This window comes from Rhinopithecus roxellana, chromosome 5 (genome assembly GCF_007565055.1).
Source record: "Rhinopithecus roxellana isolate Shanxi Qingling chromosome 5, ASM756505v1, whole genome shotgun sequence".
NCBI classification, from domain to species: domain Eukaryota; kingdom Metazoa; phylum Chordata; class Mammalia; order Primates; family Cercopithecidae; genus Rhinopithecus; species Rhinopithecus roxellana.
The window spans coordinates 170,707,234-170,719,533 of NC_044553.1; the positions used below are offsets into that span (position 1 = coordinate 170,707,234).

The following is a 12,300-nucleotide window of genomic DNA, read 5'->3' on the forward strand; positions in this document are numbered from 1 at the left end:
GAACCACCTAACTAGGGATTAGGGAAAATAGAGAATGTCTTATTAAATACTGCACAATACAGAAATCCATTGATATTTGCTATCAGTCTTACCTATGAATAAGAGTGGTTCACAGGACAAAACTGAATCAATAGTCATCATTCCCCATGATGTTTGGCATAATTGCCAAGTGGCAGCTCTGAGGAGGAAGGCAGGTGCACACACACTCTGCATTGCTTCCTCACTGGGAACCATCACGAGCAATTCAGCCTACAGCCCTGGACCTCTAGCATCTCCAGCATGTTAGGAGACTTGTTGCCCTGCAAATACTGCTTCAGCTGACATGCAGTGAGTCTATCCAGGGAGAAAGTCTGCTTCATCTGGTCCCTGAGCTGCTAGCTTTAGCCCAAGGCAGAGAAGCCACCCAGAAACCTGCACAGGGAGCTACCATATCACTATCTCATTCCCCAGAAGCCAGCTTGTACCACTGTAGAGTCCCCAGATCCCACAATGGCCATATAGTAGAGAAGTTATCTACTTTCAATAACCACATTATTTGCCAAGTACCAGGAAAAGAATTGTGAACTTGAAAAATACAAAGGCTTGTGCTGGAAAGGATGTGGAGAAATAGGAATGCTTTTACACCGTTAGTGGGAGTGTAAACTAGTTCAACCATTGTGGAAGACAGTGTGGCGATTCCTCAAGTATCTGGAACTAGAAATACCATTTGACCCAGCCATCCCATTACGGGGTATATACCCAAAGGATTATAAATCATGCTACTTATAAAGACACACTGCACACATATGTTTACTTGCGACACTATTCACAATAGCAAAGACTTGGAACCAACCCAAATGTCCGTCAATGATAGACTGGATTAAGAAAATGTGGCACATATACACCATGGAATACTATGCAGTCATAAAAAAAGATGAGTTCATATCCTGTGCAGGGACGTGGATGAAGCTGGAAACCATCATTCTGAGCAAACTATCACAAGGACAGAAAACCAAACACCGCATGTTCTCACTCATAGGTGGGAACTGAACAATGAGAACACTTGGACACAGGGCAGGGAACATCACACACCAGGGCCTGTCATGGAGTGGGGGGCAGGGGGGCGGTATAGCATTAGGAGAAATACCTAATGTAAATGACGAGTTAATGGGTGCAGCAAACCAACATGGCACATTTATATATATATAAATATATACATATATATATAAAAGAAAAATATAAAGGCTTGAAAAGAATATGAGTTAAATGAGGAAAAGATTCTTGGCTTAGATCAATTTCAGGGAAATGTGCAATTTCCTAGTCTACCAGGAAATTAACTGTCATTTGGTGCCCAAAATAATTGCTTTGATCCCAATGATTTACGGTGTCTCTAAGAAAGGCATTTAACCTTTCTGGGTCCCTTTTACTTTCTCTAAGGTAACACTGTTTCCTCTTTACTTCAACCAGATGTAGCCATGATGAATAAAAATAGAACCCTGAACATGCTATAAACTTATTGAGAATAGAGCAATGCCAGTTTACAGTATCAGAAGTATAACCTGGAAGGACCTAGAGTAAAAACTGGTAACTCCCTTCTGTGTACTCCCAACTCTATACTCCTGCATATGAATACAATCAAGCACCACATAACATTTTGGTCAACAGTGAACCACACATATGATGGAGGTCTTCAAATTATGTACAGTACACAATACCTGATAATAGACAGCCATGTTACTGGTTTCTGATTTACTATACTTTTTATCATTATTTTGGAGTGTACTCCCCTCACTTATATATATTTTAAAAGTTAACTGTAAAGCAGCCTCAGGCGGGTAGGAGAGAACAGCTCCGTGTTTGTTACTGCCACTGAAGACCTTCCAGTGGGACAAGACGTGGAGGTGGAAGGTAGTGATACTGATGATCCTGACCCTGTGTAGGCCTAGGCTAATGTGTGTCTTAGTTTTTAACAAAAAAGTTTAAAAAGTAGAAAACAAAAGTAAAAAATGTTAGAAAAAAGCTTATAGAATAAGGATATAAAGAAAGAAAATATTTTTGTACAGTTGTACAATGTGCTTGTGTTTTAAGCTAAGTGTTATTACAAGAGTCAAAAGTTAAAAAATTAAAAAGCTTATAAAATAAAAAAGTTACAGTGGCCGGGTGCAGTGGCTCACACCAGTAACCCCAGCACTTTGGGAGGCCGAGGAGGTAGGATCACCTGAGATCAGGAGTTTGAGACCAGCCTGGCTGACATGGTGCAACTCCGTCTCTACTAAAAATACAAAAATTAGCCAGGCCTGGTGGCATACAGTCTGGGATCCCAGCTACTTGGGAGGCTGAGGCAGGACAATCACTTGAGCCTGGGAGGCAGAGGTTGCCGTGAGCTGAGATCGCACTACTGCACTCCAGCCTGGGCAACACAGGGAGACTCTGTCTCAAAAACAAAAAACAAAAAACAAAAATCAAAATTACAGTAAGCTGAGGTTTATTATTGAAGAAAGAAAAATATTTTAAATTTATTGTAGCTGCAGTGTACAGTGTTTATAAAGTCTACAGTGATGTAAGTGATGTCCTAAACCTTCACATTTGCTCACCACTCACTGACTTATTTGGAGCAACTTCCAGTCCTGTAAGCTTCATTCATAGTAAGTGCCCCATACAGCTGTACCATTTTTCATCTTTTATACTTTTTACTGTACCTTTTCTATGTTTAGGTACACAGATACTTAGCATTGTGTTACAACTGCCTACAGTATTCAGTTTTGTAACATGCTGTACAGTTTTGCAGCCTAGGAGCAATAGTCCCAAGGTACGTAGTAAGCTATACCATCTAGGTTTGTGTAAGCACACCTATGATGCTTTTGTTGAACAACAACACCTATGATGCTTTTGTTGAATAACACACCTATGTTGCTTTTGTTGAATAACAACAAAATCCCCTAATAATGCATTTCTCAAAAGGTATCCCCATCATTAAGGCATGCACAACTGTATATTACTTATTTATATGTGTGTCTCCTCCTACCAGAAACAGGATGGACTAATTTCCTTGTCCCCATACTTGGAAATATACAGCAGTAAGACAGTCCCGTGCACTGATAAAGCTTCAGTTGTGCATGATGGGCAATTCCAGCAGGCACCACTCATGGAAGGTATGCAGGTCGTACTCAGTAATTTATAGTGCAGTCTGAGTATGAGTTCTGGTGTTAGAATGAATCCTGGCCCCACTACGTACCTACTGTGTGAATTCTGAGTGTTATTTTATTTAATCACTCAGAGGCTCAGTTTTATAAAATGGGGATAAAAATGGGATCTACACAATATGATTGTGGGGATTCAATTACGTTTACTGCATAGTACCTGACACATAGTAAGTTTTCAATAAATAAAAATAGTATTAATTAACATATTTGCTTTAAATCACTTTGTACACTAGGAAACCCATCCAAATCTCAGCTTAGTAATTCTTTTATTCTGGGCTCACAAAGTATTAAACAGCTTCATCCAGACTCCCTTACTGCACTTCTACTCAATTTTAATTTTTTTATTTTTTGAGAAAGAGTCTCCCAAGCAATTCTCCTGCCTCAGCCTCCCAAGTAGCTGGGATTACAAGCAGGTGCCACCATGCCTGGCTAATTTTTGCATTTTGAGTAGAGACGGGGTTTCGCCATGTTGTCCACATTGGTCTCAAACTCCTGGTCTCAAGTGCTCTGCACACCCTGGCCTCCCAAAGTACTGGCATTAAAGGCGTGAGCCACCTGTCCAACCAATTTTTTATGATTTGATTTACATAAGCACCTGATAAAAAGGCCAAAAAGAACAAAGTAGTTACAACAGAAAAATTACCATTAGGCAAGATACCATGTGGCATTTAGTTCAGAAACATTTTCCACATCGCAATCTGGTTGGTGGTACCAAGTTACATTTTTATATCTTATGTCAGACCTTAACTTATCTAGGAAATACAAATTCCTATTTTATAAGGTACTTTTGCTATTGCCTTAATACTAAGTAGAAAAACCACAGACTAAAAATTCTAGACAAATACAGTAATAGTACACAAGGTTTATGAACTGTAGAACTACCAGACTACTTCTGATTGTTTATGAAAACAACGGATAAGATGGTAAGAAATAAAGATTGTTTCAGAATCCAAGCCATAGGCAATGAAATTTATACTCTGAAAAGCAGCTGTTTTCCAAAGGCCTTCATCTCACATACCTTTACCCCATGATCTCCAGCTGTCAGTTCATATCTTTTAGGCAAGAGAGCAACTCTCAAGCCTTTATCTTCAGCTACACTGACAAGGTGACCTACAGAGTTTTTAAGGAATGCTGACACAGAAATGGTGCAAGAAAGACATAAATGGGTACATAAAAGGAAAAGTTCACTTTCAAATGCATTATTAGCTGTCACACAAATGCTTTAGAATCATAAAATAACTATTATGTGATAATTCTTATATGCGTGATTTTTTAAAAAATCACTAAATTCTAAATAATTATCTGAAAAACAGATATCGATTTTCTCTAACTTGGTATAAGGAGAGAAGCTGAACTTTGAACGTCTTCATCTTGTGATTACAAATTCTTCCTTTCCCTTTATAGGACATAAATTATGTTTGAATTATTTGCATATAAACACTTTAACTCCCAAATGTGTTTTCTAATGCCACTAACTTTACAATAATAGTGCTATCTATATTAGTAACTGATGATGCTGCAAGAGAAAACATTCTAGATATAAGTTTTAACCAACTTATATTTTTAAAAAGCCCTAAAAATGTCAAAACGTGCCTTCTCCTTGCAAAAGGAAAAAGTGTGACATTAAAAACAATTTTGGCTGGGCACGGTGGCTCACACCTGTAATACCGGCACTTTGGGAGGCTGAGGCAGGCGGATCACTTGAGGTCAGGAGTTCAAGACTAGCCTGGCCAACATGGTGAAACCCCATCTCTACTAAAAATAAAAAATTAGCCTGGCGTGGTGGCAGGCGCCTGCAATACCAGTTACTCAGGAGGCTGAGGCAGGAGAATTGCTTGAACCTGGGAGGTGGAAGTTGCAGTGAGCTGAGATCACACCTGTAATCCCAGCACTTTGGGAAGCTAAGGCAGGTGGATCACCTGAGGTCAGGAGTTTGAGACCAGCCTGGCCAACATGGTGAAACTCCATCTCTACTAAAAATACAAAAAATTAGCTGGGCATGGTAGCGCTCACCTGTAGCTCTAGCTACTTGGGAGGATGAGGCAGGGAAATCACTTGAACCTGGGAGGTGGAGGTTGCAGTGAGCCAAGATCTGGTCACTATACTCCAGCCTGGGTGACAGAGCAAAACTCTGTCTCTGAAAAAAAAAAAAAAAAAAAAAGAAAAGAAAAGAAAAAGAATAATTTCACAAGTTTTTTTCACAATAATATTTCATAAATACATTTCCAGAGTTTATCTTCTTCTACCAATTCCAAGTCATTTGTATTTGAGTTTACAAAGCAGTTTTTAAACTGCTTTGTAATTTAAAAGATTCCTCCACCTCTGTTTTTAATAAATCAGAACCATAAAATTCCCAAAGAGTAAAAACATTTTTAATTATTTTTGTTGCCTTTAGCTAAATGGCACAGAAACAACAGAAACTCATTTATTTTGAGCTCCGTACATCACAATAAGGGCAATTGTAATGCACAGTAAGACATCATATTTACATATTTCAAAGAGAGCAAATCTCCTTTATTATCCTATCAATTTGATATATAGATATTACTAAATTTTATTTTTGAGTAAAAACATACCTCAAATGTATGATCTTACTATTTCAGAATAACTGTGAGGGATTATCCCTTTAGCCAAATAGAAACCCATGAAAGTATTATAATTATATATTTTACACATACATACACACATATACACAATATACACGTTCTGTTTTATACTCTGAATTTTTAAAGCAGGTGTCAATTTAAAATGAACTGCTGGCTGGGCGTGGTGGCTCACGCCTGTAATCTCAAGGGAGGCCAAGGCAGGAGGATTGCTTGAGGCCAGAAGTCCACAACCAGCCTGGGCAACATATGAAGACCTTGTCTCTACAAAAAAATACAAAAATCAGCCGGGTGTGGTGGCACATGCTGGTAGTCCCAGCTACTTGGAGGGTTGATGCAGGAGCATTGCTTGAACCTGGGAGGTGGAGGCGGCAGTGACCTAAGATGGCAGCACTGCACTCCAGCCTGGGTGACAAAGTGAAACCCTGTCTCAAAGAAAGAAAAATAAATAAAGGTGCAAAGAGCAAAATGTGATTAATAGTTTCTAATAATATAGAGATGAGCACCTGAACTACAGAATTAAAACATAGTTCCACAAATAAAACTTTTAAGATTCATATTGGAGTGCTTATTTATATGAATAAATGCTTCATATATGTGTTAAACATAAAGCCTCAGGTATATTAGTACAACTATAAACACTTTTAAGTGAGACTGCAGAAAAACACTACTCTTTCCAGTGATTTAAATAGAAAATGAAGTGTATGTACTTTTCTAAACTTACTGTATTTTCTGAATTGGTGTTTTACAACCAAATGAGGCGGCAAAGAACAATGGAGGGGGAATGGATAAATCAGGGTTTTGGAGAAAGAGGGTAGAATAATTATACATCTTTTTACCTTTTTCTTTTAAAAACATTTTTGGTCTTTTTCTCACCCTCTACTTCCCCAGTGTGTGAACCATTTTTCTAAGCATGAAACAAACACACACACACACACACACACACCCCATACCAGTCTCCTTTACAACCTAGGCTGTTGTAACATTTACCTGGCTACTTGAAGAATTTTTAACACTAATATAAAAAGCCTGGAGTCAAAATATTTTTCGCAAGAAAAAAATTGGCTTTATTATAGAGGAATAAAAATAAACGTTACAGGAATAGAAGGATATATACACAATGATAGAATTTGGTGATTTCAATTAACTTCATTGTATTTTTTTCTATCACTTACAGAAACTAATTCATGATCTACTAATTTTTTCATATTATGTTTGAAGTTTCATAAATTACAAAAAAACTTGTAACTACAAATAACATTTAATTTCTATTTAAATTCTTTATTTCTTTAAGAATACAGTAACTTCATCATCTGATATTAGTAGGATCTCAGTATCAACTGCTTTCAATATCAGGCCTGTCTGAACAATCAGGCAAAGGAGGAAACAGATGTGTCCTTTCATTCTTTCTCCCCAATTTAAATATGATTAGTTTGATTAATTATAGAACAAAAAGTAATCAAAACTGTCAAGGTAATTTATTATTAATTTTTCACATATTTTCATACGGCCATATTCAACCACCATCCCTACCAATGAGCCTAACATCAAATTAGTTTAACATGTTTTTGAGACCTTTTCCCTTACAGGTTTAATAATTTGGTTACATCTTGGGACCATATATTTACTTCACGAAAATTATTGATTCTGACCTCATTTTCTGGCTTAAAATATCTCAAGGCTTTTTTATATGTATAACAAATTCAGCTATTTAGGCTGAACAGAAGTTTCTAATTGGTGAACTGTTATAATGTGGTCATTGTTGGCAAAATGGTTAAATGAGATGTGTGAGTAATCACGGCTAGATTTTTACTCAGAAAGGTACTATCTTAAGTAAAATTTTTAGCCAGGCATGGTGGCTCACGCCTGTAGTCCCAGCACTTTGGGAGTCCGAGGCGGGCGGATCACCTGAGGTTGGGAGTTCAAGACCAGCCTGACCAACATGGAGAAACCCTGTCTCTACTAAAAATACAAAATTAGCCAGGCATGGTGGCACATGCCTGTAATCCCAGCTACTCGGGAGGCTGAGGCAGGAGAATCGCCTGAACCCGGGAAGTGGAGGTTGTGGTGAGCCGAGATGGCGCCACTGTACTCCAGTCTGGGCAACAAGAGTGAAACTCCATCTCAAAAAAATATATATATATAAATGTAAAATTTTTATAAATACACTGAGACAATAAACATTTCTTATTTGGAGATTTTACGATTGAGCCTGAGAGATGGTCATTAATCACAGGCCATATTTAGATATGTCTTACTAAGAGTAGATCATTTTTGAAGACTTCTTTAGATTCCAAATGCAATGCTTAGATGTCTTTCCACTTTTCATAAACTGTAACAATGGTGGACATATTTTAGAAGTAAAGAGAATTTCTCAAATAGCAAAAATACTTAATAAAAAAAGAAAATGTATGTTAAACTTTCTGGAAAGCAAGTAATAGTTAATACTTACTGGACACAGTAGAGAAACCCTTAGGCTGGTTGTAGCTATTTCACTGTCTGGATCCGCAGTCAACTTCTCTTTAACTGATATTCATTCAAGAAGAAAAAAAGCAAACAAACAGAGTAAGTTTATCAAAGATACATTACTGGAACATTACTATAAAGAATAAAAAACTTAAACAAATCTGCTCAATTATTTCCCAATTAATGGAACAGATAAAAACAACCATATGGCTTTTAATTCTATAAGCAAAGGATGGAAAACAATTGTTTATCTGTAGAATGACTATATTTCCTGTAAATTTCCTATTTCTCACTCAGGGGACAAAAACCTGCAGCAATATGAGATATATTTCTCTAATATGTTGACATATTCAACTGATGGTAGACCCTTTTTCTTTTATAACTCTAAGATACTGGATCAAGGTTTTCTTTCTTTTAAACTATGACTAATATTATTTGGGCTCTTCTATTTTTAAGGACATTAATAATAATAATAACATTTATACATTTTTGAAAGCTCAGAAAATAAAAACATTTACTGTAAAACAGCTTAATTCAAACTTTAAATTATGAAAAGAGTCCTATTTCTTTTTTTTAACTATACAATTATTTGAATTTTAATCTATTTCTCTAAAAAATACTTGTGCCCTCTTGGGCAAGTCAATCTTCCTTTCTCAGCTTAATTTTACTTATAGTAAAATTGGAACCCACACTAGATAATCTTTAAGTCTTTTCACTTCAAACTTCTTCTGGTTCTTAAGGGAGGAGGAGACACTAGCAATTTTACTTTTCCAAGGCTGTTCTTTCATTCTCTTTCAGTCTGATATAAAAGACTCCTTACAATTCTCATCTGGAAACCTGAGCTATCTGTTACCTCTGAAAACTTCAATAACCAGGAACAAGAAAAAACATTATAGGGGTGGGACAGGAAATGCATATATGTAATATTCCAACAATTTTAGAAACTGTCCCATAATAACTTTAAAGTCTATATTGTATAAAGGGGCCATAAGTGGGGTAGCTGTATACATAGTCGACAGAATTTCTGAGCTGTGGTACAACTAAGTGTGACCAGATAGACACCATATAGAAAAGAAAATGAAGAGAGGGAGAAGTACTTGGGTAAGTTACAATTTCAGAGTCTGTTGTTCTGATAACCATTTATGAGAAATCCTACCCTTATTAAACACAGTGCCCTGGATTTTAGTCTGGGTTTTTTTAGATGGTCCAAATCCTGGATATCCTATCCAACTATTTCCATTAATTAGTGGATCTCAAGTAAGGTACCTATCAGACCTACCTATAGAGAGCTTCCTGAATTAGAATGAAAAGAGGGACACTAATTGGTAGTTTTTTAAGCGCTCCAAATATGATTCTAATGCCAGACTAAAAAGTCATTTCATGCCCCGGAAATTCCAAATTTTCAAAGTCTTAATGTACTTCACAGGCTGTCTCCTGACACACACAAAAAGGCATACAACTTCTGGTTTTAGTTTGGAAAATATAGTTATAACACTATGCTAATGAATACCATATATAAATTACAAAAAGTATGCCTTTGTCATTATACACCAAATCTTAGTCAATCCTTTCTCATAAATATGATTTTAAAAAGTAGTATCTTTGTTAAAGGCAACAAATAATCGCCATACAAAATAAACATGCAAATAGAATTCTAATGTGATTACTCACTGTGTTGGCTAATTTTAGGTGTCAACTAAACTAACTGAACGAAGGGCTACCTACATAGCTGGCAAGGCATAATTTCTGGAAGTGCCTGCGAGTGTGTTTCCAAAGGAGACTGGTGTGTCAGTCTGTGGATGAGTGAGGAAGATCCGCCCTCAATCTTGGAGGACACCATCCAATCAGCTGGAGGGCACGGAAAGAACAAAAAGGCAGAGGAAAGGAAAATAAATTCACTTTCTCTTTTTCCTTGAGCTGGGACACCCTTCTTCTCCTGCCTTTGGAATTCTGTGATCCTAGCTCTTGGGAGCCTGAGGTAGGAGGACTGCTTGAGGCCAGGAGTTGAGACCCGTCTGGGCAACATAGTGAGACCCCATCTTTAAAAAGAAAGAATTCCAGGTTCTCTGGACTTGGGACTCTGGGATTTGTACCACCATATCAGCCCTTCTCCTCACTCCTCTTAGGACTTAAGACTGAGAGTTGGCTTCCTGGATCTGTGGCCTTTGGACTTCAACAGTCATATTACTGGCTTCGGTGGTTCTCCAGCTTGCTGATGGCCTATCTATTTTGGGCATTCTCAGCCTTCAGAGTCATGTCAGCCAATTCCCCTGATACATCTTCCCTCAACTCTCTCTCTCTCCTTTTCTCCTCTCCTTCTCCTTCCCCTCCTAGAGTCTCTCTGGAGAACCCTGACTAATAACCACTCCGCATGCCTTCAACAACCATCCCACCAGCACCCTTTATAGACATAGCAAGCAATGGGTATAGTAACTGACTTTGAACTTTGCATATTTAAATTTCCACTTAAATGAAGCAATACTATAGATCACAGTATCAGCCTTACACAAAACAAAGCTCAGTGTTCAGCGCTTAGAAAATAAATTGAAATAAGAAAATAAATTGAAATAAAGTAGTGGTTAAGAGCACAGGACCTAGAGAGCCTAGCTTAGAATTTAAGTCTCAGTTCTAAGTCACTTAACCTCTCTATGCCTGTTACATCATCTGGTAAATGGGAACAATAATAGTATCTCACAGAACTGTTTTAAGGATTGAGTTAATACGCATTAAAAGTTTTAAAATACACTTGAGCCTGAGAGGCAGACATTGCAGTGAGCTGAAATTGCTGCCACTGCACTCCAACCTGGGTGATAGAGTGAGATCCTGTCTCAACAACAAAAAAAGGTGTTTTTTTTTTTTTTTTCTTTTGAGACACAGTCTCACTCTGTCACCCAGGCTGGAGTGCAGCGGTGAGATCTTGGTTCACTGCAGGCTCTGCATCCTGGGTTGAAGTGATTCTCCTGCCTCAGCCTACCAAGTAGCTGGGATTAGAGGTGTGCGCCACCATGGCTTGGTTAATTTTTGTATTTAGCAGAGACGGGGTTTCACCATATTGGCCAGGCTGGTCTCAAACTCCCAACCTCAGGTGATGTGCCCACCTTGGCCTCCCAAAGTGTTGGGATTACAGGTGTGAGCCACAAAAAAAGTTTTCAAATAACCTAATATTATTCTCAATAAATACTAGCTATTGTTACTAGCTAACAATAAAACAAATAAAACATGATTTGCATATTCACTTTCTCTCAGAGGTGGGAGAATTTTCTGAAATTATTTTAGAATGTTTGTCAATTTCTACTAAAAACAAAACAAAACAAACAAAAAAACCTATGCCTTCTCTTTTGTCATTACAGACCCAATCCTAGTCCATCTATTCTTGTAAAGATATTTTTTAAGGTCCTACCAGGATCTTGATTAGACTGGATTAATTCTACAGATTAATTTGGAGAACTGACATACAACAATAGAATCTTTCGATCTCTTAGCAAGATATCTCTCTGTTTATTCAGGTCTTCTTTCAGTTTTTCTCAACGATGCTTTGTAGTTCTCGGCATACAAATCTTGCACCTAGTTTGTGTGATGTATCCCTAAGTGTGTCATATTTTTGGATGTTACCGTAAAATCTTGTTTTGTGAATTTCAATTTCCAATTACTCATTACTAACAGAAATACAATTTGTTTTTGTATACTGACCACACATTCTCTAACTCTGCTAAACTCCTATAGTATTTCTAGTAGCTTTTTTGGAGATTCTTTGGGATTTTTTTCTATGTAGACCATAAGGTCATCTCTAAATAAAGACAATAATTATTTCTTCATTTCTAACCTGTGTGTTGGTTCTCTTTTTTAAAAATTTTCCATGTCTTATTGTGCTGTCTAGGATCTCTAGGTCAACGCTAGGGGCAGATATCCTTGCCTTGTTCTCAATCTTAGGAGTGAAACATTCAAGTTTTAACCATTAATGATGATATCAGCTGTAGTGCAGACTTTTTGTAAATACTCTTTATTACACTGAGGCAGCTCCCTTCTCTATTTTGCTGACAGTTTTATCA

General features: G+C 37.3%; 1 protein-coding gene across 3 annotated transcripts in view; it reads right to left on the reverse strand.

Moving 5' to 3' along the window:
- PIAS1 (protein inhibitor of activated STAT 1) overlaps positions 1–12,300 on the reverse strand; it is a 149,846-nt gene that overhangs the window by 18,938 nt on the left and 118,608 nt on the right. For all 3 annotated transcript variants that reach the window (XR_004057492.1, XR_004057491.1, XM_010363627.2), the window contains exon 8: positions 8,238–8,311. Coding sequence is in view for 1 of the 3 variants with exons in the window: in XM_010363627.2 (XP_010361929.1) it covers positions 8,238–8,311 (74 nt within the window). In the remaining 2 variants the exon portion in view is untranslated. The remainder of the gene's footprint in view (positions 1–8,237; positions 8,312–12,300) is intronic.